Source organism: Microtus ochrogaster, linkage group LG2 (genome assembly GCF_000317375.1).
Source record: "Microtus ochrogaster isolate Prairie Vole_2 linkage group LG2, MicOch1.0, whole genome shotgun sequence".
Taxonomy (NCBI): domain Eukaryota; kingdom Metazoa; phylum Chordata; class Mammalia; order Rodentia; family Cricetidae; genus Microtus; species Microtus ochrogaster.
The window spans coordinates 46,063,406-46,090,380 of record NC_022028.1 but is presented as its reverse complement, the minus strand read 5'-3'; the positions used below and the strand labels follow the sequence as shown (position 1 = coordinate 46,090,380).

The 26,975-nt window shown below is 47.9% G+C and overlaps 1 protein-coding gene across 2 annotated transcripts; it reads left to right on the top strand.

Annotated features, from left to right (window-relative positions):
• Window positions 1-1,818: 1,818 nt before the first annotated feature.
• On the top strand, window positions 1,819-26,975 carry Smarcb1 (SWI/SNF related, matrix associated, actin dependent regulator of chromatin, subfamily b, member 1). Of its 2 annotated transcripts, none has more exons than XM_005360206.2 (9): window positions 1,819-2,116; window positions 5,684-5,822; window positions 7,440-7,569; window positions 11,849-11,986; window positions 13,798-13,925; window positions 17,107-17,273; window positions 18,607-18,797; window positions 25,870-26,001; window positions 26,321-26,975. In XM_005360206.2, the coding sequence occupies exons 1-9, from the start codon at window positions 2,024-2,026 to the stop codon at window positions 26,358-26,360; spliced, it is 1,158 nt and encodes a 385-aa protein (XP_005360263.1). In that variant the 5' UTR covers window positions 1,819-2,023; the 3' UTR covers window positions 26,361-26,975. The 2 variants fall into 2 exon arrangements, with proteins under 2 accessions (XP_005360263.1, XP_005360264.1); XM_005360207.2 differs by having other exon boundaries at window positions 1,820-2,116; window positions 5,684-5,795.

Sequence of the window (26,975 nt, the reverse complement as noted above, 5' to 3'; positions counted from 1 at the left end):
GTTTCCTGGGGTTAGGCTCAATGTTTAGGGTTCTCCTACTCCATTCCTGCAGAGGAAGGGGGTACCTGCAGTGGCTTTAAAACTGACTACCTGTATCCTCCTTTGTTTCTTTCCTTTTTTGTCCAAAATAGTGGTCATTTTATCTGACCATGCCTAACTACCCATTCCTTTGGTGAGGGTGGGGAGTGTATGGTCTCATAGATCCCTGGCTGTCCTAGAACTCAGAGATCTGCCTGCCTATGACTCTGGAGTTCTGGAGTGTTAGGATTAAAGGTGTGAGCCACCATGCTCACACCTTCTTTTCAACTTAAAACTCTGGTTCCCATGGCTGTGAGAACAGTGGACAAAACTCATGGTTGCCACGGCCCTTCCCAGCTCTTTAGCGTCCCTCCATAATGGCTTCTGGCACAGCTGCGGTCTCAGCAGATCGTCACCAGGGTCTCTAACTGGCCACTGTTTGTTTTTCAACTTTCAAAGATGTATTTATGTTTTGCACATTCCCCGGTACGCCCGACCTTCCCTTAACTCTCCTCCCACTCAGGTTAAGTCAGTCCATTTGCTCACCTACACAGTCACTTTTACTTTCATGTTCTGTGCATACATAGTTTATGTCTCTATAAAATCTAGAAACCACAAATGAGAGAAAGCATTTGTCTTTCTGAGACTTGTTTAATACGATTATCTCCAGTTGCATCCATTTTTTCTGCATTATAATTTCGTGTTGTGGCTGAAAAAAACATTCCATCGTGTACACACCACATTTCACTTTCTTTTTTAAATATTTATTTATTTATTATGTATACAATATTCTGTCTGTGTGTATGCCTGCAGGTCAGAAGAGGGCACCAGACCTCATTACAGATGGTTGTGAGCCACCATGCTGGGAATTGAACTCAGGACCTTTGGAAGAGCAGGCAACGCTCTTAACCGCTGAGCCATCTCTCCAGCCTTTCACTTTCTTTCTTTTTCTGTTTGTTTTATTTTCTGAGACAGAGTTTCTCTACATAGCCCTGGCTGGCCTTGAGCTCACGATGTAGACCAGGTTTGCTTCTAACTCACAGAAATTCTCCTGCCTCTGCCTCCCAAGTGCTGGGACTAAAGGCCTGTGCTACCAAGCCTGGCCTCTACCACGTTTTCTTTATCCATTCTTCTACTGCTGACTAGCTATAGAAGGCCAGGCTATATAACTTAGCTCTTGTAATAGTGCTACAACAAACATTACTCAAACATTTTGAGTCACTGCTCTGTTTAACAGATGGTGGACTGCTTGGATATCTTCCCGCGGCATTGTCTTCCCTCAGGGCTCTTAATGCCCAAGGGGCAGAGGCACGGAGCAGGGTTGGGCTTGTGGGAACCAAGCTTGCAGAGCTAAGGGAAGAATGCAAGCAGCCCTTCCCGTTCACCGGGCACAGAACCTGCATCTTTGAACAGTACCAACCTCCATCCAGTACCGTCATTCTTCCCATCCCTATTTGGGCCTACAGCACAGACAGCTTTCCTAGAGCACTTTCGGGTGGAGAACCTGACTGCCAGCCTGGGGTCGCCATGCCCACCCAGACTCCCTCAGGCTTTGAGAGGGAACGATCCTTCTCTCTGCGTATCGTCTCATTTCTTTTCTTCACCCTCGGGCGGAGTGCCAGCCCCGGCCGTGAGACTAGGAAAGCCACCGCCTGAGTCAGGGCCTCCGTGGCTATTTATATCGCTGAGAAGTTTTCCTCCATACCAGACGTGGGAGGTATGAAAAGAGCTAGGGTGCCTTTAAGGGCCCGCGGGAACGCGCTCGGCCTTGTGTTGCGCGGGCGGCGGCGCGCACGCCAGCGTCAACCCCCGTGCGCATGCGCACGGAAGGTGGCCTGCTGGTCGTTGCTGAGGCGGCTAAGGAACCCAGTAGTCGCTCGAGCGCCCGCCCGGCCCGTTCTTCACCTCCGGGCCTCCGTCCCCTTCGGTCCAGCGCACCTCTGCCCCGCCCCAGCCCACCGGATTCTTTCCAGCTCGATCCCGGCTGCCGGTTTCCCCCGCCGCCATGATGATGATGGCGTTGAGCAAGACCTTCGGGCAGAAGCCCGTCAAGTTCCAGCTGGAGGACGACGGCGAGTTCTACATGATCGGCTCCGAGGTAGCCCGCGGCGCGTTCTCGGCCTCCCGCAGGGCAGCGGCTTGCGGGCTCGAGCCTGGAGCGGGCCTGTGCTCCCCGTGTGCGCGCCTCCATTCATCGCGGAGGCGGGCGCGTGCTCACGGCTGGGGCGTGGCCTGGTAGGCGTGGCCGGGCCCTGAGCCTGCTTTACGCTTTTGGGTTTACTTTACAAAGCACTTGACATCGTTCATACCCTAAACATCTGCCCTAGCTTGTGGCGCCCAGCCGTTTACACTCCAGGCAGATGCGAAAAGGATGCTCTGGAAGCCCCTGGGCACTTGAAGGTGGAGGTGCAGTACTGCTCTTGAACCCTTTGGCGGCTCTGGTGCACCCCATGCCTTGGTCATTTTTAAAATGTCTAGTTGTAAGCATGGGGCTTAGGAAGGCCTTTCCACCTCTTCGTTTTCTTGCCTTTGAGGTGGGCCGCGGAAGCGTTATGATCTTTATTATCTGTAGAAAATGGATAGAGAAGGACGTTTGCTTTTGGGCGGATGAGGTCCTAAGGCCAGAAGCACCACGCTTTGGTTGTCTGTTAAATTGATTTTGAGATTTTATAGGGGATAAATCTGAAGGGTCGCTAATCTATAACTAGAAGAGACAGCCTCTGACCCTTCGGACCAGCGATTTTTTTTTTTTTAATGGAGGTCTCGAACTAGCCTTCTTCCATCTAAGGGCAATCACCAACTAGTTAATGTGTCCTTCCCCCTCCCCTTTTGGAGACAGTGTCTCATTGTGTAACCCTGGCTAGCCTTGAACTCCGAAAAATCCGCCTGGCCTCTGACTTCTAGGATCAATAATAGCAAGTGTACGACACCCAACTTAAGTTCTTCTTCTTCTTCTTCAAAAAAAAAAAGTAAAAAAGATCTGGATGGCCAGGCAGTGGGGTGCACCTTTAATCGCAGCACACAGGCACACGGGGTAGAAGCAGAGGGTGCGTGAGTTCAGCCTGACCTACATAGCGAGACCCTGTCCCAAAAGATATGGGCATATCTGATGTGCTGACGTCAGTAGTGGACAGATAAGGCGAATGAAGAGGTAAGTGCTCTCCACCCTGGAGAGCTGGACAAAGCCATTTCAGATGCCCGCAGTTCCCTTCTGACAGCCGTTTTCAGTGTCGTATAGGCCAGTTCATTAGTTGCATGGTTGGATTTTGGTTGCTCGCTAGGTTTTTGTTTTGTTTTTGACAGCTTAGTGCTGCACGATGAATAAAACCCCACAGCAGACCAAGGCTTTCAGGACCCCTCATGGCTCTTGACATAGCTGTACCAGGTAATGGGACCAGTGTCGTCAGGAGCATCAGGACTGAAGAGTTTCCATTCTCCCTAAAGAAAACGTGGGGACTGCGGTGACATGGTCACACTGTCATTTCAGTGCTGCAGTTCCACAGGGCTGTGCTGGGGACGTGCGGTCTGTGTCTGTCTGTCTCCCACAGCTGGAATGGTCCCTGCTAACCAGTAAGCATTTGCTCAGTTGCAGGGTATATAAGGCGGTTGAGTTTCAGCATTTGAAACAGAACAGCTTGTTGAAAGACAGGTTTACCTGACCTAACGTGTGAAAGGGTAAACCTAGCCTTACCTCTAAGTGGGAGGTGCTAGGTTTGAAAAGAAAATTCTCGTCTGGTGGAGTAATGAGAAGACAGCTGGTCAGATGGGAAAACCCCTTGGGAGGCTAAGTGACAACCTGCTCTTTTTCTCTCTCTCCCTTCCTCAACTTCTTTCTTTTTTCTCGTGCTTGGAATTGAACCTAGAGCCTTGTGCTAAACACACGCTCTTCCACTGAGCTCTCTTCCTGGCTGGTTCCATTTTTCTCATGTATAAATACATGGCTATTTGAGGTCATCATCATAGCATGTTTTGGTTTTAGAGAGCTAACCACAACCTTTTTTCAGCCTGTTTACTCTTGGCCTTTCCAGTTGAATGAGAATAATTACCCTGAGACCGAAACACATAGGGTTTTGGTTTGGGGACTTGCTTCGGATCGTAGACTGCTTTCTGTGGGCCCTGTGGCAGTATTGTCTAGATGATGGCCCTTGGCCCTTCCTTTTAGAAAATGACTGCAGCGTTCAGACAGATGGGCCAGGCTCGGCAGCACCAGCAGCGTCTCTGACGTCTGTGGAGCGGTGGGAGGGCATCTGTAGTGTGTGACTGTCACCACCACTCTCCCATGTGCCACACAAGTCACAGAACTTTAAAGAAATAAATGCCCACACCCAGAGTCTTTGCTTTGTATTCCAGAGAAGGCAAAGACTGACGTAGGAAAAACCAAGCTGTCTATCCTTCGTGGCCTAAGCTCTGAAGGGACCTTAGGAAGGCTTTGTGGACAGACCCCCTGCAGGACCCTCACAGTAGCCAGGGGAAAACATTACCGACTTCTCTTTAAAAATTAATGAAAACCGTACTTTTACCTTTGGATGGTAATGAGCCGCAAACCAGATAGCAACAAGGAGTCTTTGGTGTGTGTATAGACTGTTTGGCGCTGGGGCTCAGCAGCTCTGGCTAGTCTCAATCTCTCCTGGAAGAAAAGTAATGACTTCTCCTAATAAACATACACTATAATAGGTAGAGAACATGAAAAAAAAAAATAGTAGAAGTGATCCTCTCTAGAACAGAATTCAGACTGGAAGGCCTGGCATGGTGGTGCACACCTTTAATCCCAGCATTTAGGAAGCAGAGGCAGACCTGTCAGTGAGTTCAAGGCCAGCCTGGTCTACACAGCTAGTTCCAGAGGTGTGTATGTAGCCAAGGCTACATACTGAGAATCTTATCTCAGAAAAAAAAAATTAAGAGTTGTTAAACTTTTGGCAGGGGAGTAAAGAGGCCCAAATTTGCAGAAAGAACCAGCCAGCACCTTGCACTATATCCCCTGGTTGTCCCCGTAGTGTGACTTTACAGGCATCATTTATGAAAAGTCAGACCATGGGTCCTTATAACAATCACAGGACTCGCTTTTCGTGAAGGCTGTCCTTACAGTATTGCTACAAACAAACTGAAACTCTTGCTTGGGGGAAGAAGTGATTTATATGATAGTCCAGGATTACTAATATAGTGCTTGTTAGACTCTAGAAAATTCTTTGGTGTCTCTGGTTTGAGTTTTGTTACTAAACAAAGCAACACAAGCAGCAGGACAAATTATATTGCATCTGTCTAAAATTAAAGACATTTTGGTGTTTATTGCCTTGTAAAAATATCAAAGTCTGCGTCTTAAGATGAAAGGAGGTCACTGGAGTCTTAGATTTCAGAAAAGTGCCAAAAAAATCTTTAGTCCAGATCAAAATCACAAGCTTCTTACTGAGGTCTGGGATTCTCCCAATTAGACATCTGGTCAGGCCTCGTGGAACTCGGTTCTGATGTTAGGATACACAGATTCCAGCCAGATGTGCACTGCTCTTGAACCCTTGATGTCAGCAGAACGTGTTTATGACTGCTGACGGGCTGGCGTCTGCAGGCCTTGTAGCTCTTGCTTGATCCAGCAAACCCTCCATGCCCGGGCCCTTCGGCATGGCCATGGGTGCTCTGACCCTCATAATGAGCCTTCTTGCTTTACCCATAGGTGGGAAACTACCTCCGTATGTTCCGAGGTTCTCTGTACAAGAGATACCCCTCACTGTGGAGGCGACTAGCCACTGTGGAAGAGAGGAAGAAAATAGTTGCATCGTCACATGGTAAAAAAACAAAACCTAACACTAAGGGTGCGTCTTCACGAGGGTTTGTAAACCTGTTTCAAAACCACTCGCTTATGTCATGAAGATAAAACGTTTTCACTCCAGTGTCTTCATCGCAGCCTGACCTTAGTTCGCTAAGGAGCGTCCTACCGATGCTCCCGGTAGGGGCAGGCCACCCTGCCAGTGCACTCGTGATCAGGTGAGAGTGGCTCAGGGAGTCTTTGATGCTCCGCTGTTGTGTGTTCCTGGCAGGACCAGTGGGTGTGTGAGGGGCCAGGGCTGGGGCCAGGGCAGTAGCAGGTGCTGTGAAGACATGTTGGTCTCAAAACGTTTTAGGAATGCTGTGATTCGCTACCATTGCTGACAGTGTGTTGCCGTAGTCATCCTTCCTGCAGCCCTAGTAGCAGATGGTGACCCCAGCCCTCACTTTCCTCTGGGGCTTTCACCGCTTCCCTCCCAGAGCACATTTATCCTGTAATCCGTCATCTTGGCAACCAGTATGCTAAGCTCATGTGCATGTACCCATTCCATGTGGCCTGCCCTGTGCCTGGGGCTTGCTAGGTGAGCCACCTGTGCTAGTGAAACTAGTGCGAGCTCTGGGCTGTGGCAACTCTGTACAGAGTGAAGATGCTCTTCGTACATTATGGGGCCTCTAGCAGGACCCTTTGGGTATGGGTGCAACGTGCTATTTGGCAGGTGGCAAAACTGCTTCCTGCTTAGCAGAGGCACCCTGTAGAGAGCTGCCCTGGGCCTGGGTGGGTATGCACGTGCATGCATGTGTGCTCACTAGCTCTTTGTAGTCTGTCTTGTCTGTAGGTGCTAATGTAGTTTTGTCTGTTGTGGTATATTGGGGATTCTTTTAATGCAGGAGCCAGAGCTGCCTTTTATCCACTACTAAAAGATATCCACTGTTACCTAAAAGAGTTTCCTTTTTGTCCCCTCTGCCACAAGTGGAGTACAGTCTGTAGCATGGTGGCTGTCTAGCTTTGCCTGCCCTTCCTTGAGTTCCCATGAAGTCTTAGTGGTCTTTCTGCCATGTGCCTTCCTTTCCTATAACCAAATGAGTCTTCAGCAAAACTAAGGAAGTCCTGCAGATAAGTAACAGCTTTTGACAAAGGTTCCTAGAAGAACTGGGGTCACGCGGTATGAAGTTCTGTCTTATTTTCCAGACAGCACATCTGGCCTGACTCAGGGACGGTAACTTTTGCTTGGTGTGAAACAGTTCTTTCCAACTCTCTGGGCTCTTGTTTTAAAAGAAAAGGATTCATCTCTCATTCTGTCTCCTACCTTGCTTTGTGTTGGATCATGGTGGTGTCAGACCTCTTCCCACTGGGGTGTTATTCTGAAGCCTTCCTGGCAGCCACTAAGCCGCAGCTACCCCAAATATCTCTGCCCCTGAGCTAGTGCTCTTAGAGGCAAATTCATCCAAATCCATCCCTCCAGAGGCTTTCTCCACTGAGATGTCTAGGTAAAGCCTCAGTCCAGATTGCCCTTTTGGAAGAGGCTAGCACTCAGCAGTAGTGAGTTTTGACACCTTGCTTTCCCCACCTCTTGCATGTGAGGACCTCATGTGCTGTTTCAAGTTGGTTGGCTGCTTGTCCCCACTGCTGCGGGATGACCACAGTGGGGTCTCTTTGCTCACAGATCATGGATACACCACCCTCGCCACCAGCGTGACGCTGCTGAAAGCCTCAGAGGTGGAAGAGATTCTGGATGGCAACGATGAGAAGTACAAGGCTGTGTCCATCAGCACGGAGCCCCCCACCTACCTCAGGTACGCTTCCTGACCTCCCTGACAGGAGGTGCTCTTAGTGGCTACAGCTGAGGACATAGCCTGTCAGGACCCCAAGAGCAGGCCAGTACAGATGCCTCAATACTAACAGTTTTTCTTTCTTTCTTTCTTTCTTTCTTTCTTTCTTTCTTTCTTTCTTTCTTTCTTTCTTTTTCTTTTCTTTTTGGTTTTTCAAGACAGGGTTTCTCTGTATAGCTTTGGAGCCTGTGTTCTGAAACTCACTCTGTAGACCAGGCTGGCCTCAAACTCACAGAGATCCGCCTGCCTCAGCCTCCTGAGTACTGGGATTAAAGGCGTGCACCACCACCGCCCGGCTAACAGTTATTTCTTAAGAGTAACTTTTTAAAGATGGATTGTTGTAGGGCTGGAGAAGTTACACGTGTGGCATGGCGTGCATGTGGAGGTTGGGGGACAGCTCTGTAAATTCTGTTCCCTCCATGTTCACATGTGTTCAGATCAGTGGACTCTAGCGCAAGTGCCCAGCCTATAGCAGACTATAGCAGAACTTCTATGAAAGGAATTGTGGCAGCAAAATGACAAATAATTAAAAATTTACTGTGTTGTATGTAGTGTCTACTCATCTAGACTTAAAAGTGAACTGAAAACTCCATAGATTTGGTAAGGGGTACAGTGGTGCCAGGGGTTGAACCCAGGACTCCTTGAGCTGTATCTGCCCCCGAGCTACACCCCAGACCGTAGTGTACAGAGAACTAGAAATACAAGAGGCTTATATACAAACACAGGAAGAATGTTTGCCTTCTGTAATCTTGTTTTCTTGGAGGTGGAGTGGAGAATGGAGCCTGGGGCCTCTTTGCTAAAACAAGTTCTATCCCTGAGCTGCATCCCCAGTCACTCGTGTCATTTTAAAAATTCAAAGCCTAAAAAAAAACCGGCTCATCAGTGTGGCCACACCCATAATCCCAGAGCTTTGAGTGAAGCCGGGAGGATCGCCATTTAAAGGCTTGCCTGGGCTCCATAGTGAGACCTTATCAGAAAATGGAGAGAGGAAAGAAACAGAGGTTAATGGCCAAAACCCAGAGAGTAGTAAGGGAGGAAGGTATTGTTTAGATGTGGCTGTGGAAAATCATTTCCATCCGGATTTTTCTTAATCTTTCTTGTTAGATTGCTTTTCTGGTCCCCCTGAGCCCCCAGAGAGGGTGGCATGCATCCAGGCTGGTGGGCGCTGTAGACGTGTGCTCAGCAGATTCTTGTGTTCCCAGGGGATGTGGTAAGAACATAAGGATAAGTAGGCCTTCCCAGGAAGTCACAGAGGGAAATTATGTACATCTGGATGACACTTTTATGTTTGCACATGTCAGCTGGAAACCCTTTATCCAGTGGTAAACAATTTCTTGATTGTGTCATATGAGGACCAGCTGAGGGAGTAGACTCTTTGGAAGCCAAAACAACAGGGATAGGGGTGTCCAGAGTTTGAAGTAAGCAGCTTCATTGCTCAGTCAGCCTGACATTGGGCCTGGCAACCTACCTGCCCTGTCACTGGGTAGTTTGTCCCCTCTTAGGATTCCTGGGAAGTTCTTTTAGTGAGAGCAGGAAGAGATAGGACAGGATTTGAGGGTAAAGGGGTGGCGTTAGCACAGAAGATGTAAATAGTGAAGACCTGCAGTTTCCAGAGAACAAGCCTAGCTGCACTGGAATTGTCTGGAAGGTGCAGAGCCAGCCAGCCCTCTCCAGAGGGCTCACTTATCTGAGTGGGGCTTAGGAATTTGCTACTTAAAATTTCACACTCATGAACCATTTGTCCACAGAGGCTGAGATGGAAACTGGTTTTGCTATCCCAGCCCTTGAGCCCTGAGCAAACTGGTGCCCAGTGCCGGGCTGTGGTCCAGGTCTCAAAGGTGAAAGCAGACGTTAAGGTCAGAGGCAGGCTTGCAGTGTTGCAGACTTCGTAAGGTCTGGCCAGTTTCATTCGGCACTGTGCTTCATTCCCTTCCCCAGCCCTCGACCTTTGCATTAAGGTGTTAAGTGGCCCTGGTGTTTTTCTTCTTCTGAATAAAGGTTACAGTTACTTACTGTGCCCCCAAAGACAAAGTCCTGACCTTTCTTAGAAAGTGCTGTTGGCCTCACTTTGAACTCTAGTGGACAGTTCCTGCAGGAGCTGTGCGTGCAGCAGTGTTGGGCTGTGAGGATGAGGGTTCTAGCTTCATTGTTGTTGCTGTGGTAAAATACCGACAGAAGGCAGCTCAGAAGAAGGACAGAGAGTTTATTTGGCTTACAATTCAGGTATAGTTCACCATTGAGGTACAGTCAGGGAGAACCTCAGACAGCCAGTCACTTCACTGCCGTAGTCAAGGGCAAAGAGAAACATGTACCCAGCCTGGCTGCTTGCGTCACTAACTTGGTTTTTTCCCTTTTTTCTAATTTTTTATTATTACTTTTTAAAATATTTATTTATTTATTGAGGCAGGGTTTCACTCTGTAGCCCAGGCTTTATCTCCCTCTGCCTCCCGAGGGCTAGGATTAGTAAATCCTACCACTACACCCAGCTCACTTCTTCATTCTTCATACAGTTCAGGATGCCAAGCCCAGGGAGTGGTGCTGCCCACAATGGACTGGGTCTTCCCATGTCAACTATCAAGACCATTCCCTACAAAATGCCCACAGGCCAGCCTGGATAGGTTCCTCATTGAAATTCCCCCCTTGTGCTTCTAGTTTGTGTCAAATAGACAGCTAAAGCTAACTAACATGTGGGCAGCACCCCATGAGTCCCCTGTCTACTAGCCGTGGTCTTCCTAGGGGAGACAAATGAGCACTGTGGAACCCCAGGGTCCTCCATTGTCTAACTCCCAGTGGATCGGATCCTCAGTGTGAAATAGCTTTGGGAATTTTCCCAATAGTAAGAGTAACTTGGAGTTTGGAAAGAGTTTTTCATGTTGCATGGGTTAGTTGACTATCTCCAGTGCTATTTCCTAGAATATATTTATCAATCCATTTTCCTTACTGCTATGGTTCTGTGAGTTTAGAGACTAGAAGCCTTGTCTCAGTGCATTTTATTTTATTTTTTTAAATATTTATTTATTTATTTATTTATTATTTATACAATATTCTATCTGTGTGTATGTCTGCAGGCCAGAAGAGGGCTCCAGACCTCATTACAGATGGTTGTGAGCCACCATGTAGTTGCCGGGAATTGAACTCAGGACCCTTGGAAGAGCAGGCAATGCTCTTAACCACTGAGCCATCTCTCCAGCCCTCAGTGCATTTTAGAATGGCTAGCATGTCTAAAATCTAAACTAGCCGGATTTGTAGTCCAGCTCCTCAAAAGGCTTAATTTGAACCAAGGAAGTCAGGGCCAGCCAAGGCAACAACATATCAAGACATCGCCTAAGAAATCTATCACATTAATCCCTTTTGGGCATTTAGGGTCTCTTAGCCAGCAGCTGGGCAAAGAACTCAAGAAAAGCTCTAATTGGAGCCCTTCACTAGGACACATTATCTTACTCCTGCTGCCCCAGGCTTTGTCTCGAAAGCATTGCCATCTTTTGAGGCTGGGGCAGGGAGGGAATTAGAGTAGTCAGTTTGACCTAGTCATATCAAGTCTCCTTTGCTGTTGAACCCTGATTCAGCATCTGACTCCCCTTTCCAGGGCATTGTGGAAAGTCTGTCTTACTCTCCTTTCCCTAATGATGGATGTGTTTCTGTGCAAGCCACGTCTAGCATGTGGTGCAGTGCATTGTGGCCATGGTTAGGGCCAGCGTGTGCCTGGCTATCTGATAACCTCTCTTTGTTGGTTTGTCTGCCTTATTTTTTTTCTTCTTTTTGTTTTTTCAAGATAAGGTTTCTCTATAGTTTTGGAGCCTGGAACTCATTCTGTAGACCAGGCTGGCCTCAAACTCAGAGAGATTCGTCTGCCTCTGCCTCCCAAGTGCTGGGGTTGGGATTAAAGGACTGCACCACCACTGTTCAGCTTATTTGTCTAGTTTTGAGACTGGGTCTTACTATCTAACTCTGGCTGTCCTGGAACTCACAGAGATCCACCTGCCTCTCCTTCCTGACTGCTGGGATTAAAGCTTCACTACTATGCCCTGCCCTGTATCTAATACTTTTCACCCTTCTTTGCACATAGGTACCGCTAGGTGCCAAGAGGAGTCTCACAGTGTAAAAAATGCCCAGATGTCCGTCCTCCATAGGAGCTTGGAGCCTGCCAGGGGCACAGTAGTGCCCACTGAGCATGAGTAGAGTTCGAGGGAGCAGAACCTGACTCCTGGTCGGAAGGGGTTAATCTCTTTCTCTGTCTCTCCAGGGAACAGAAGGCCAAGAGGAACAGCCAGTGGGTACCCACCCTGCCCAACAGCTCCCACCATCTGGACGCTGTGCCATGTTCCACCACCATCAACAGGAACCGCATGGGTCGGGACAAGAAGAGAACCTTCCCCTTGTGGTGAGTGAGCGCTGCAGTGCTTGGGCTCTGCACAGAGCTCCCCTTCGTCCGTGTCTTTTAGTCTCCCTTCCAGAGAGGCGCTGGTCAGTGACCTGTATTCTTACAAATGCTACCCTGCCTCGGATGCTGTTCTCTCACTTCCAAGACATCACCTTGGCTTTCCCATCCTCCATGGCTCCCTGCTCTGTTCTCTCACGTTTTGCCCCTTTCCTAGCACCTCAGTGTAGTTCTTCGGGACACAATCCCTAGGCCTTTCCGTGCTGTGTGGTTCATCTAATGCCCACAGCCAGTCTCGGGTGTTTCAGGTGTTATCCTTGTGACTCCCACTCTGTCAGTTCTCTGTGGCTGCTGACACAAAGCACTGTAGTGACCTACAGCAGTACAGATTTATTCTCTCCCAGTTCTGGACATCAGGAGTCTGAAAGAGGTTCATAGGCCAAAATCAAGGTGTACACGGGGCATTGCTCCCGTCAGAGGGTCGTTAAGCTTTGACCTATGGCCTTAGTGTTTTACCACCCCTCTTCTGAGATGTTTGCTGAGTCTTAAGGAGAGGGGGTAGTTTTTGTTGTTTTGAGACAGGGTCTAACTCTGTGTCCCACAATGACCTCAGACTCCTGACAATTCTGCCTCAGCTTCCCAAGTGCTGGGATTATGTAGGAGGCCACTTATTTGTCCCAGCCACCCAGAACCAAAATAATCACACAGGAATTATATGAATTAAAATACTGCTTGGCCTATTAGCTCCAGCTCCTTATTGGCTAACTCTTATATTAATTTAACCCATTTCTATTAATCTGTATATCGCCATATGGCAGTGGCTTACCGGCAAAGATTCGACATGTCTGACTCTGGCGGCTCCATGACATCTCCCTGACTCTGCCTTCTTCCTCCCAGCATTCCATTAACTTTTCCCCACCTACCTAAGTTCTGCCCTATCAACAGGCCAAGGCAGTTTCTTTATTTGTTAATGGTAATCACAGCACACAGAGGGGCTCCCGTATCAGGATTACAGTCATGAGCTATTAGGCCTTACTAGCATGTCTAGGTTTTCTTCTTTCTAGGGCAGCAGCTTCCTGGCTCTTCCCGATGCATTCATGAAGCACACTGCCCCGCCTTGTTGCAGACCTTAACCATAGACATGTTTGAGCTTGTCGTTTTATTTATTTGCAGTCCTGTTAGACTCGCCTTGAGACCCTGATAACGTCTTCTGTGCTGCCTCTGTGTTAGGTGACAAATGACTCTAAGGAATGGCCTTTCCCTTCAACCACTTTCAGTAACCACGGTGCCAAGGGAAGCTAGAAACTGTCCATGGTGACCTGGGAGTAAGGGAACCTGGAGCCTGATGCACCATTAATAAAAACTCAGAGACAGAAATTGGGGTTCACCTGACAGAAAAGCAAAGCAGCCAAGCCACTGGCTCTTACCTCTGCCTCAGTCCAAAATGGCGATCCTGCCTCCAAGAATCTCAGAATGAGACTGAGACTGAGAGCTGTCTCCTCCTGTCTTCTATTCCTCTCTAATGCTGGAATTAAGGGCGTGTACCACTACCACCTGGTTTCTGTGGCAAACTCAGGTGGCTACTAGGATTAAAGGCGTGTGTCAGCTGGGCGTTGGTGGTACACGCCTTTAATCCCAGCACTCGAGGCAGAGGCAAAAAAAAAAAAAAAAGTGTGTGTCATTGCTGCCTGATCTGTAAGGCTGGCCATTGTGGCTGTTTGATTTTTCTGATCCTCAGGCAAGGTTTATTTATTAAAATACAAAAGAGATGCCACTACAGGAGCCCTTACTGCCAGCTGTGGTTTCCCCTGCAGCTTTGATGACCATGATCCAGCTGTGATCCATGAGAATGCATCTCAGCCTGAGGTGCTAGTGCCCATCCGGTTGGACATGGAGATCGATGGGCAGAAGCTACGTGATGCCTTTACCTGGAACATGAATGGTAGGTGGATAGTCGGCTTTGCCTGGGCCTCATATGAAAATGGCCCACTTTCCAATCAGCTGCCTGCCAGGCAGAGTCTCGACTTGACATTTGAAGCTTTGTGGCCTGGTCCTTAAGGCTGCAAACTCTGGGTTCATTCTGGGTCTGCCACTATGCACCATTCCTTGTAGACTAGGTATGTGCCTTGGTTGGCTTTCTTTTGTTATAACAGGTACCCGAACCTGGGCAATTTAGAAGTAAATATAAACAGTTCACTCTGGTGTGTGTGCCTGAAAGCTGGGAAATTCAAGGTTCAGCTGCTAAGTAAGGTTCTCTTCTGCCGAGGTCTTACACTGCTTCAGCTCATGGCAGAGAGTAGAAGTGAAGTTATGTAGAGGAGCATGAGGGCCACTTAGTGACCATCTATCTGCCTTTGCAGTAGTGAGACCGGCACAAGAGTGGACACTCACTCATCAGAAAAGGCCTTGCCTGGATGCTCTACCTTAAGCTTCCTGTTTTCAAGAAATAGGTGCTACCTTATGCTTCCAACTGTCAATAAATAAATCATGTGTGGTTGTGAGGACTTTAATGGCTGGCTTGATCTGGTCAGCAACATAAAGTGTAGATAGGAAAAAATATCCGCATGGAAAAAACAGGTGGAGGGAGGAGGAGGGATCAACAACACTTAGGGTATTTGAAAAAGCCATGGGGAAACACTGTTTTATGTTTGAGGTGGTGACCCCATATTCTTAATCTCTGCACCGGGAGGCAGAGGCAGGCAGATCTCTGTGATTTTGAGGCCAGCCTGGTCTACATAGTGAGTTCCAAGACATTGCTACAGAGAAACTCTGTCTCAAAAAATTTAAAAAAAAATGCATTTCTAAAATCAGGTACTGTGTCATGTACCTGTAATCCTGGGACTTGGGAAGTAAAGCAAGAGGATCACACGATCATGATCAGCCTAGGCTCTCACAAAAAAAAATAAGCACAACACAAAAACGAAACATAAGCACTAGCAGTGACAATAGTATGTGAATTTCAGGTTCTACCTTCCTTTACCTTCCTCCTGTGAGACGGTTAGCTCTGGAGTAGCGGGTTGTGTATCAGATGTCCTGCATATCAGATACTGACATTACAATTCATAACAGTAGCAAAATTACAGTTATGAAGTATCTACAAAAGTAGTTTTTTGGTTGGGAGTCACTACAACATAAAGAACTGTATTAAAGGGCCGCGGCATTAGGACGGTTGAGAGCTGCTGCTCTGCAGGGTTGGCATGGCAAGCATAAGTAGTTCCAGTGCTCAGCCCCAGTCCAGTGCCTCCCCACAGCTTACCCTCTGCTTTGTCTCTAACGTTGCAAGGCCATATATGTGCTCTCGTGCTTCTCCCCTCATCTCTTCAAGAGACAGAAGAGATGCAGATGCAGTTGACTGGAGGGAAGATGGTCCTTTGACAAAATGATGCTATAATCCTTCAGTATACAAAGTTAATAAACTTTGACCTAATCTTACACCTAATACTAAACTCCAGAATTACAGACTTAATGTATATAAAACACAAAACCATGAAACTTGTTGGGGAAAGTGTAAGAGAAAGTCTTGGATATTTAGGGCTAGACAGAGAATCCCTTGACACCAGCAGCACAGTCTAGAGCAGAAAATACCAAAACCTGGACCTTTCAAAACTTGACTCTTCAAAAAACCCTGTCAGAAGGGTGAAAAGACAGCCAGATGTGGAGGTGCCTGCCTCTAATCCCAGCACCCAGATGGCAGAAGCAGGCTGATCTCTGAGCTCAGGGTTTACAGAGCAAGTTACAGGCCAGCTAGGAACCCCTGTCTCTAAAACAAAGAGAGCAGGTAATGGAATATGATCAAGGTACTTTAAAGTATTTGTATGAAATTGTGAAAGAACAAATTGTAAAAACTCAAAAAAAGCAAACAATTTAATTAAAATAAGGATGTGGGTTAAAGAGGTGGCTCAGAGGTTAAGAGCACTGACTACTCTTCCAGAGGGCCCAGGTTCAAGCTCACAATTGTCTATAACTCCATTTCAAGGAAATCCAATGCCTTCTGGTCTCTATAGGCAGCAGGCATGTAAGTGGTACACAGACACGTATTCAGACAAAATGACCACACACATAAGAATAAAACTGAAAAAGTACTCTAGAATGGGGACAGAAGACACCAAGATACATGCCACCGAAGATACACAGATGGAAGTAAACTTTGGAAAGGTTCTGCTTTATCAGCCATTCAAGGTGTGCAAATTAAAACTAGTGACAGCAGTAGTGAGGAAGTGGAAGAAGTGAGTCCCTTACACTCGTGGAAATATGAATGTCTAGCCTGCGCTGAGAAACTGCAAAACCTGAACATGTGACTGCTGGACGAGTGAGAGCTGCAGTGGAGGACATGTGTCCCAGAGAAGTTCACACAGAGACCTGCATGTGGATGTGCGGCAGAGCCAGAAACTAGAAGCCTAGATGACCTTCAGTGGATAAATACTTAAATAAAATGTGACCCCCCCGAAGAATGTTAATGTGAAAATAAACAGCCTGCGTGGATCTCTGAAGATTTTCTTGTTGATTGGTTGGTTGGTTACTTTTTTTGTTGTTTTTGAGACAGAATGTAGCCCTGGCTGGCTTGGAATTCACTATGTAGACCAGGCTAGCCTTGAAATCATTGTGTCTGCCTCCCATCTGCTGGGGTTAAAGATTTTCACCACATGGTTAGCTTCTCTGAAGAATGTTTCCTACTAGAAAAGAGTTACTCCCAAAGTTACATAAGGTCTGGTTCTAGTGCTTTCAAGTGCTCAAGTCTTAGAAGCAGATATCACAGATGAGGAGGAGCAGGCAAGGGGGTGTGGCTGCAAAAGAACAGTAGAGGGATCCTTGTGTTGATGGACATGTCCTGGATCGGACTGCCCAAGTTTGGTTCTGAGAGCACATCTGCTTTCATAGGCTGTGAGCCACGGGAAGATTTCCCAGGGGCAGATGTCTTCACTGTATGGGCTAGAAGGGGAAGGATGCTTCCTCCTCTGCCTCTCTGAGTATCTGGGAAGGCCAGGTTCAGTTGCCCAGTCATCCACATGAGCCTGAGGGGAGGTTGACAAAGAAGGAAGAGATTGGAGAAGCCAGGACAGGTGTGAGCACCATAAATTGAAGCACTAAAAATAGGTTGGCATGTTTGCATTTTCTGATTTCAGAGAAGCTAATGACCCCTGAGATGTTTTCAGAAATCCTCTGTGATGACCTGGATTTGAACCCGCTGACTTTTGTGCCAGCTATCGCCTCCGCCATTAGGCAGCAGATTGAGTCCTACCCCACAGACAGCATCCTGGAGGACCAATCTGACCAGCGTGTCATCATCAAAGTAGGTGCAAAGTGGACCCAGCCCTCGCTGGAAGTCGGTCAGGGTTCCTTGGTGGGATGCGGTTTCTGGGGAAGGCATCTTTCAGGGACAACCTGACTGTGTCCTCAGGAGAGGGAGGGCTGAATTTTCGAGGAAAGTGTCACATTATGGGTAGGGCAGCCAGTGCTGCTGTGTTTGCCAGGCGCTGAGCTGGTCCCAGAGTTAGAAGGTGAAAGCAGCTGGTGGCAGGGTAGGAGAACCCACAGTGACGTGTGTGACATTAATGTGGTATTCTTGTGCTGGGCCAGAAATACACCTGTCTGTATTCCTGCTTTCAACTCTTTGGTGTTTATGCTCACAAGGTGACATTGCCAGGTCACTCAGCCATCCTTTAATAGTTTGTAGACTTGTACAACAGCTGTTCCGGTTTACATTCCCACCAGCAGTGCACAAAGTTGCAGTATCTCCCTGTAGTCACCAAAAGTCGTTATTAGCTCCCTCCCTCCTTCCTTTCCTTCATTCCTCCCTTACTTCCTTTTTAAATAATAGTTATCCTAATGGGTGCAAAATATCTTACTGTGCTGAATTTTTTTAACTTTATTTTGTTTTATTATTACTTTTTTGTTGTTGTTTTTGTTTTTTCAAGACACAGTTTCTCTGTGTAGCCCTGGCTGTCCTGGAACTAGCTCTGTACACCAGGCTGGCCTTGAACTCACAGAGATCCACCTGTCTCTGCCTTCTGAGTGCTGGGATTAAAGGTGTGTGCCACCACTACCCGGCATTTTTAGCTTTATTATTAGTTTGTGTCCTGTGATGCTTGTGTCTTGCTGTGCTGAATTTTTTTCCACTGTTATTAGTATGTGTGTGCCGCGATGAATGGAGGTCAGAGGACAGCTCTGGAGCTGGTGTCTGGGAATAAGTATCTCTCTAAGGGGTTAGGAGCAGATAGGGCAGGTGTACCTGTGGGCTACTTGGCAACATGATTGTAATCAGTGACAGTAGGGTACAGACAATGACTTAAAACAGATTCAGGGATAATATCTGAAGAGTGGCATGTAATCTGAGTCCTATGTGGCCTGCATAGCTGCATAAAGATCAATTGCCACAGATGTAAAGGACAAAGAAGACGCTAGGTCAGCATGAGATACAAGGGACATGGGAAGTCAGGCTAAGGTGGGATCAGGTGCCCAGAACCTCAGTGTCTAGTGACAACCTGGGTGTGTGAGGCCAGCCTTGGCTCTTAGTTCCTGAGTTATGGGCAGAATTCACTGCAACCTGGCAATTGAGAATGGTTTATCCCCTCCTCATGCATTCCTGGGTTGCCCTCACTTGTGCTTATTGGTTCTGGCCACAGCTGAACATCCATGTGGGAAACATCTCCCTGGTGGACCAGTTTGAATGGGACATGTCAGAGAAGGAGAACTCCCCGGAGAAGTTTGCCCTGAAGCTGTGTTCGGAGCTGGGTTTGGGCGGGGAGTTTGTCACCACCATTGCATACAGCATCCGCGGACAGCTGAGCTGGCACCAGAAGACCTACGCCTTTAGGTAAAGTAACCTCCCCTCTGCTCTCACATTTTTGTCTACTTTCTCGCCTGCATTGGAAAAAGACTTCACCGGGAACTGGAATGCTTAGCAAAAGCAAGAACAAAGGGCTTTTGGCAAAGACATGGCAATTCAGAGAGTTTGTTAATAGCTTTTTGGACTCAGCTAGGTTTGCCAGATAAAGCTAAGTTTCCCAAGAATAAGCTTCATTGAGCAAGAGAAAAGGGGCTGGAGAGAGGTAGCTTCAGCTCCACAGGGATCCACCGTTCTCTGAGCAGCAGGAATAAGGGGTATGCAGGCATGCATGCAAGCAGCACACCCAAACACATAAGAGGTATGCAGATGTGCCTGCAGGCAGCATGACCAAACACATAAACTAATAAAAGTGTTTGGAGAGGGAAGGGCATGAGCCCTTGATGTGCTAAGCAGGCACCTGAGTTGCTGTCGCTCCTCCAGTAGCTCACTGGCCGTCAGCTTTGTTTTGTAGTCTTGCTGTCTGTCCCATGCCTCCCCATTCCTCCAAGGAAGCCTACTTATGGGTGCCGCCAACATGTCTACTCACCGTGTATGAAGCCAAGGCCAGCGGGCCTCAGAGCCAGTGTAGGGCAGTTTTGTTCCCTGGAGTAAATCTGAGGTCCTATGATGTCCAGTAACACTGTACGGGTCCTGGGCGTGACACTGACACAGAGGCCCCGTCCACAATCAGTAGTGAGTGGGAACCTAGTTTGAAACTGCATACAGCTGGCCGCTGGCTGCTTCAGCAGCAGCAGGTATTGGCCTTCACAGTGCTGTGTGGCAGCCAAGTGCTATGGCCAGAGCTTGAGAGATGCAACTTTTTGCTCATGATGGCTCCTGCTGCCATCATTTTCTTCTGTTGCCAACACTTAGCAGCATTTACATTATCAGACCCCAGGTGGCTTCTGCTTGATAAATTCCTGGCCACTTGCAGTTCTCCTGTGCCCCCGAGCAAGCCCCCTGGAAGTCATGAGTAGTGTTATATAAGGACTCAGGGATCATTGTGTGAGTTCTCAGGTGAGGACAGGAAGGGCCTGACTCTGCTGTGGTCCTTAGTTCTGAGTTCAGATTTCAAGTCCTTGGGGATAAAAATGTAGGGCCACCCTGGTAGATATTTGATCAAATGAATGTCCCTTCCACTGGGACTTGCCTGGATGCCTGAAATATGTCCCAAGCATTGTTTTCGGGGATTAGAAAGGGCTGCTTTATCTTCCCAGCCAAGCGGGCCTGACGAGCTCTGAACACCTGTCCTGTGTCTTATACCATCTTGGCAGCTGGGATGCTCCCCACACTGCCAGAGATCTAGCTGAGAATCAGAGTATAAAAATCCAGAGGACAGGAGCAGCTGAAACTCCTGATGCTTCCTGCATTCTGAGCACAGCATCATCTCGCCCCGTGCCTATGTGGAACCAGGCATTTCTTAACCACTTACCACAAGAAAATGATTGTTGTCCCTACTGTACTTTCAGGGCCTCCTTGTACGAACCCTGGCCTGGTTTCTGCCATGTACAGAATGGGACAAGCATTGAGTTCCATGACCCCTTAAAACAAGTCTTAAGTTCTAAACCTCTGTCACTTCATGTTGGAAGCACATAAATTCCTTCCAGGCAGTCTGCCATTCTCTGCATGTCCATGTCCCATCCCCTTCCGTACCCATCCCATGGTCCCTGGTCTTTGGTTGTGTCCAGAGTAGGAGAGAGCTGCTGGTCACAGGGCATATGTGTGAGCACAATCATTAGAAGACCTGATAAAACCAGGGCAGGAACAAGAAGCATGGGGAGGGAGAGTGACAAACTGGTAAGGGGCTCGAGGCTCCTGGAGTGCAGAACTGAATTAGAGAAACACAAACATCAAACATCTCAGAACCAGAATGAGGACAGAAGGGCTATGACAAGGACTGTAGGGAAGGCTCAGTGGTTAAGAGGACCAGGGTGATTGCCAGCTCCCACAGGGTGACTCACAACCATCTGTAACTTGTTTCAGGGGATCTGGCGCCCTCTTCTGGTCTCTGTGTGTACCTGGTACACATACATAAATGGAGGCATACTCAAAATTTCAATAAAGCAGACAAAAAAATAAAAAATTTTTAAGAGGGGCTACAACAGATATGGGGAAATGGGTTTGATGAGGAATAGAGCTAGGTTAGGCACCAGGGAGCTTGCTGCTCTTAGGAGAAATGCCTACAGCAAAATTACCAATAACTTCTCCTGAGCCAGTCTCTATGCTCCAAAGCCAGGGGCCAGTGAACGGCATTCTGTCTGGCACAGGAAAAAGATATGTGTGGCTGCCAATGTGCTTTGACTCCTCACATACCCAGTAATGTTGTATTAAGAGCGGCAGGCTACATTCCTGGCACCCGGCTGCCCACATGGCTAGCTTATGCCCCGAAATAATTACACGGAAACTGTATTCTTTTAAATACTGTCTGGCCCATTAGTTCCAGTTTCTTATTGGCTAGCTCTTACATATCGATCTAACCCATTTCTAATAATCTGTGTAGCTCCACGAGCTGGCTTACCAGGAAAGATCTTAACCTGCGTCTGTCTGGAGTGGGAGAATCATGGCGACTCCTTGACTCAGCTTCTTTCTCCCAGCATTCTGTTCTGTTTACTCCGCCTACCTAATTTTCTGTCCTATTAAAGGGCCAAGGCAGTCTCTTTATTTAACCAATGAAATTAACACAAAATAGAAGACTCTTCCCCCATCACAGTGACTGGGGGTAAACACAGAGCCCAAGGAAGCTGACTGGGTGAGATCTGGCTGCAGCAGGAGGAAGGAGTAGAGCAGATGTTTGGACGACCCTCTCCAAGTCACTGTGTCTGCCCCCTGGGGCTGCTTATACCCACAGCCCTGCCAAGATTGTGTGCTCAGTCAGAGGGCTTGGCAGCTGAGCCTAATGAGGGACAGAGAAACATGCTTCTTTGCTGGTGTAGCATCAGCAGTTAGGTAGGGGAACTGCTGGAACCCGCTCGAACTGGTTAGGTGTGCACGCTTGTTAGATGTGGGTAGGTGTCCTAGTAGAACCCCGCCAGCCAGCCCAGTCTGGGTTTTATTTTTATAACAACCCATTGACAGACAGTTCACACCAAACCACTTGATTTACTTTAAAAATTTAAATTTTTGGATTACTGGAGGTTGAACCTAAGGCTGTCCTGGAACGTGCTTGTAGACTAGGGTGGTCTCAAACTCAGAGACCTACCTGTTTCTGCCTCCTAAGTCCTAAGATAAAGGTCTGGTGTCTTTTTACTTTTTGATTTTGAGGTAGGCTCACACTGAGTTGCTGGCAGTGAACTCATTCTGTAGCTCAGGCAGGTCTTGAACTTCTGATCTTACCTTTCTTCTAATTTCTTCTGATTTTACCTTTCTTTTAAATGAGGAATTATAGTTCTGAGTCATGATGCCTGGCCTTCTTATATGAGTGTTTGGTTTGGTTGGTTTCATTCATTTTGGGTCCGGCCACAAAGCCCAGCTGGCACTGTGTAGCCTTATGATAACTACTTTCATAGAATAATGTGTTCAGGGGTCATCTGTGTTATCAGAACTCCAAGTCTTATAGCTGAATAATATTCCATTGCTTAAATATATACATTCAACGTGTCCATTCTGCTGTGGGTTGTTTCTACCTTTGGCTATGGTAAATAATGCTAAGGACATTTTTGTTTGTGTTTAACCACTCTTGTCAGTTCTCCCGCCTCTCCACCCAGTAGCAGTATCTTGTATTATACAGTAGCTGGTTAACTTTTGTTTTGCTGTTTGATTGAGACAGGATCTTACTTTGTAGCCCAGGGTAGCCTCTAGTATATAATTCATGACAGTGCTTCTGACCCAGCCTTCTACGAGCCTGGATTATATGATCTGCTGTCACACCTGCCATCTGAGGAGCTGCTGAGTTGTTTTATGGTGACTGCAGCATCCTACACAACCACCAGCAGTTGTGGGTACAGGCTCATCATGCTGGCCAGGGCTTGTTTTGCCATGCTGACTGTAGCTGTCCTGGTGAGTGTTAAATGATTATAGGCTAGAGTTGTGTTTCCTAGTGAGTATCTTTTCATTGATTGATCCTCTGTGTGTATGTATGTACCTCTTTGAAAATGTCTTGTTCAGGCCATTTACTTTACCCCAGTTTATTTTGGGGGGAAGGTATGTGCACATGTGTGAGGTCAGAGGACAACTTGGAGTCAGTTCTTTCTTTCCACCAGGCATGAACTCAGGTCGTCACACAGCCTTCTCACTAGCCTGTATTTTAACTGGCTCTTCTTACTGATTTGAAAGTTTCTATATAGTATGGGCACACATTTCTTAGTAGGTATGATTTATAAATATTTCCCCCATCTTCTGAGTTGCCTCACTTTATTGATAGTGTCCTTTGCAGCACAAAAGTTGTTATTTTGATGAAATAAAATAACAGTCTAGTTCATCTGGTTCTTTTAGTTGGTTGCTACACACACACACACACACACACACACAATCATATATATGTATGCCAGTACACATTCGTGTGTTTGTGTCACTTTTAAGACAGCATTGCCTAGCCAGGTGATGGTGGTGTATGCCTTTAATCCCAGCACTCGGGAGGCAGAGGCAGGTGGATCTCTGTGAGTTCGAGGCCAGCCTGGTCAACAAGAGCAAGTTCGAAGACAGGCTCCAAAGCCATAGAGAAACCTTGTCTCGGGGGCGGGGGGAAAAAAAACCAATGTGGGTCTCTAATCATGCCCTAAGGGGCATGGCTGCTATGGCTTATAAACCTAAGGGTGAGTGTAGAATTGGTTTCCTTTCCCCCCAGTTAAGTGGCCTTTGGCAGGTCATTTCTTTCTTATGTCCCTGTTCTCTTCTTTATAGTGAGGAGATGGTAACTTCTCAGCCTGCCTGTGCATCACAGAAAACAAAGTCCTACATCTAGGTCTGGCATGGTGGTGCATACCTTTAATCCCAGCATTTGAGAGGTAGAAGCAGGTAGCTCTCTGAGTTAGAGGTGAGCCTGGTCTATACATTGAGTTCTAGGACAGCCAGGACTACACAGAGAGACCCTGTCTTATAAAACCACCACCACCACCTTACATCAGAAGTAAACTAAGAACCCTCCACTAGCGTCAGTCTTTCCTCTCACCATTGCTTTCTGGCAGCCCTTGCATGGGATTAGTGTGGCTGGAGAATGACCGGGCTCCTTCCTGTCCTCAGAGTTCATGAGTAGGAATCCCCTTGAAATAAAGGATGCCGCTCACAGCCTTGGGACTCAAGGCAGCAGCTCTGCTTGCGTGTCCCACAGAGCTGAGGCAGCTAGTGTTGGCTCTGTGCCCATCCTCCATGGTCAGCTCTAGTAGTTCTAGTTTTGAACAAATCCATTGTGTGCCAGAGTCAAGGAGGTAAACAAAAGGACTCTGGGCCTGTTTGCCAGCTCTTCTTTAAATTCAGAGAAAAACATGTTTTGCTTCCTTCTGCTTGGGTTTGGCGCCTTTCAAATCTGCCCTCCCAAGGGAGCTGATCTGGAAATGAGGATGAGTCTGCCTGGGCTGTTCCTGGATTTCCAAATGAAACTGCTGAGGCTGGCCCTGGGACCACAGGGTGGGGGCTGACTGGTCCCTGGCCTCTTAAATCACCAGCAGGAGTTTGGGCTTCCAGGTTCTGTGGGGCCTGTGAGTATAGATGTCAGCTGAGCTTTGGTAGTAAGTCAGACCCATGTCTGCCAAAAAGCCAGCTTTACCCATACTCTGGCCTTGATCCAGGCTAAAGGTCCCTGAAAGCTTTATGCCAAGGTCTTATCCCAGCCTTTCTGACTCAGGCTAGGGTGTTCTCAGCTGCCAGGTTTGGCCTGTACTGACTTGGTGCAGTGATGAAGAATTGCCACTCTGCTATCAAATCTGGTTTGCTTTTGTGAAGTCCACTGTCCCTGAAGCCCAAGAGAGGCCATGTAAGGACCTGTCTGGCTCGGAAGAGGCCTCTGCAATGAATGTTGGCTGCTTTAATGTTAAGCCTCCCAACAGTACACGAGGCTCCCATATTTTAGACAGACCAAAACATCCCAGTCAACTGTTTATCCCATTTTCATCTGCCCTGTATGACTTGGGCTCTTTTATCTCCTTTTCCAGAGCTAGAAGGTGTTGCAGGACAGCGGGTAGGCACACCTGATGAGGACTGTGAGTAGAGTAGAGGCCAGTGTGATGGGGAAGAGGAGGGGACCTGCTTAGAGCCTTGCTGTGACACATTGGGTACCTCCTTAGCTTCCTCTTACCAGCTTGGAAAGCAAGGTGCAGAGCAGCATAGCCACCCCCATCCCCCAGTACTTGTGCCCTCACAGCCTTCATCCCATTTTGTTCCCACCATTGTGCCCATTTGGCAAGAGGCTTGAACAGATGACCCCTCCCACTTTAGGGTGGAGTCCAGGTGGTCTCTAAAGGGCTCTAAGCCTGGAGATACCATTTCTAGGCTCGGTTCTCTGCCAACCAGGTGCCTGTCTTGAAGCAATTAGGCTGGCTTCTTCAGGGCTTAGTGTGAACCCCATGAAGTAAGCCAAGTGATAGATGTATAAAGAACAGTGGAGAGGCCAGCCCAGTGGCCTTCTGTGAGGAGGTCGGGCCTCTGGAGAAGTCCTTTTACAACTCTCCGTACCCTTCCCTTTGGTGTTCCTGGTATTTCCCTGATCAGTGGGTCTTGGTGGGTACTGGCCCTGGTCAGTGTTGGGTAGACAGGTCTGGCTATAGTCTTTATCAGTCATCTGTACCCAAGACACTATTTTGTCCAAAGAAACCACCTCCATAGCCAGCAGCTCCCCAGTTCTTACAAGGAGAATCAGCTTTGAAGGGAGGCTGTCTGGGCTGTAGGTAGTACTGTTTCTGTTGGACACGTCCTGGCATCATGCTTGAGGCTCAGTGACAAAAGTCATCCCTCAGCTGCCCATCAGCATTGCTGTGGGGGAGAGCTAGGACAAGGAAGTAGACCTTCCTGCTGTGCCCTGGCCATCTGCTAAGGGATGGCAGGGTAGAAAGCAGTGGTTTCTGGGGGACTTCCAGCTGCCATTCTGTTAATGTGCCCTTGTTATCTCTCTCTGTTTCCCTTCCCTCAGTGAGAACCCACTTCCCACAGTCGAGATTGCCATCAGAAATACTGGAGATGCTGACCAGTGGTGCCCCCTACTGGAGACATTGACAGATGCAGAGATGGAGAAGAAGATCCGGGATCAAGACCGGAACACAAGGTACACCCACAGGCACCTGTCTTCCCTGGCAGAGGCAGGGATTATCTCCCCAGGAACCTAGTTTTAAGAGGAAGTTTCTGTGGGTATCAGGCCCCAGGGTGCATTTCCTTGAAAAGAACAGCATCCCATAGCAAGTCTCAGCATTTCTATAGAGATAACCAGGACCTGTGCAGCCGACTGGCAAGGTCAAGAAAAGGCTGGAGACCATTCCTGCTAGATGGGCCCCATACCTAGCTACTCTAGAAAAATAACAAACCTAGGAGGGTGGCCACCCAGAGCTGTGACCAGCCCCAGCTGACCACCTGTTCTTCTACTTCAGGCGAATGAGGCGTCTCGCCAACACTGCCCCAGCCTGGTGATGAAGTCATCATTCATGCTCAACTTCCACGGAGCATCTCAAAAGACTGCCTTTCCTTCCTCTGTGGTAAGGAGAGAGGCAAAGGGACAGCTGGTACCATCCTGAGGAATGGGGTAGGGCCTCCCAGGTGCCTTCCTTCAGCACACATTCCATTTGCTAAGCTCCAGCACTGTCCCCCAAAGTCTAATCAGGAAGCAGCCTCTTTTGGGTTGTGTTTTGTTTTTGTATAGGAGCCTCATACAGGGCTAGCAACACTTTTTAAATAAAAAAATAACAATTTCAGTTTCTTTGGTGTTGATAGTATAAAAATGTGAAGCAGAACCTGTGTTGGTGGGAGTGGTGTGGCCAAGGTTGATGGGCCAGTCCTTCCCTTCTTGCCCTCAGAGTCTCAGGTAAGGAGTGGAGATCACTGGGTGTCCATGGCCAGCCGTAAGGACCCCAAAGCAGAGCCCAGTCAGTTCCTTCCTGGGCCTTCCAGCTTCCCTGTGACACTCTGTGCTCAGCAAGTCTTTGTAGAGGTTGACAGGAATGTGTCACGTGCCTTTGCTGACCTTGGTCCTGGTGCATCCAGACAGGCTACTGCCAGCTAGGGAGACCTTACTGCTCTAGAGTCCCT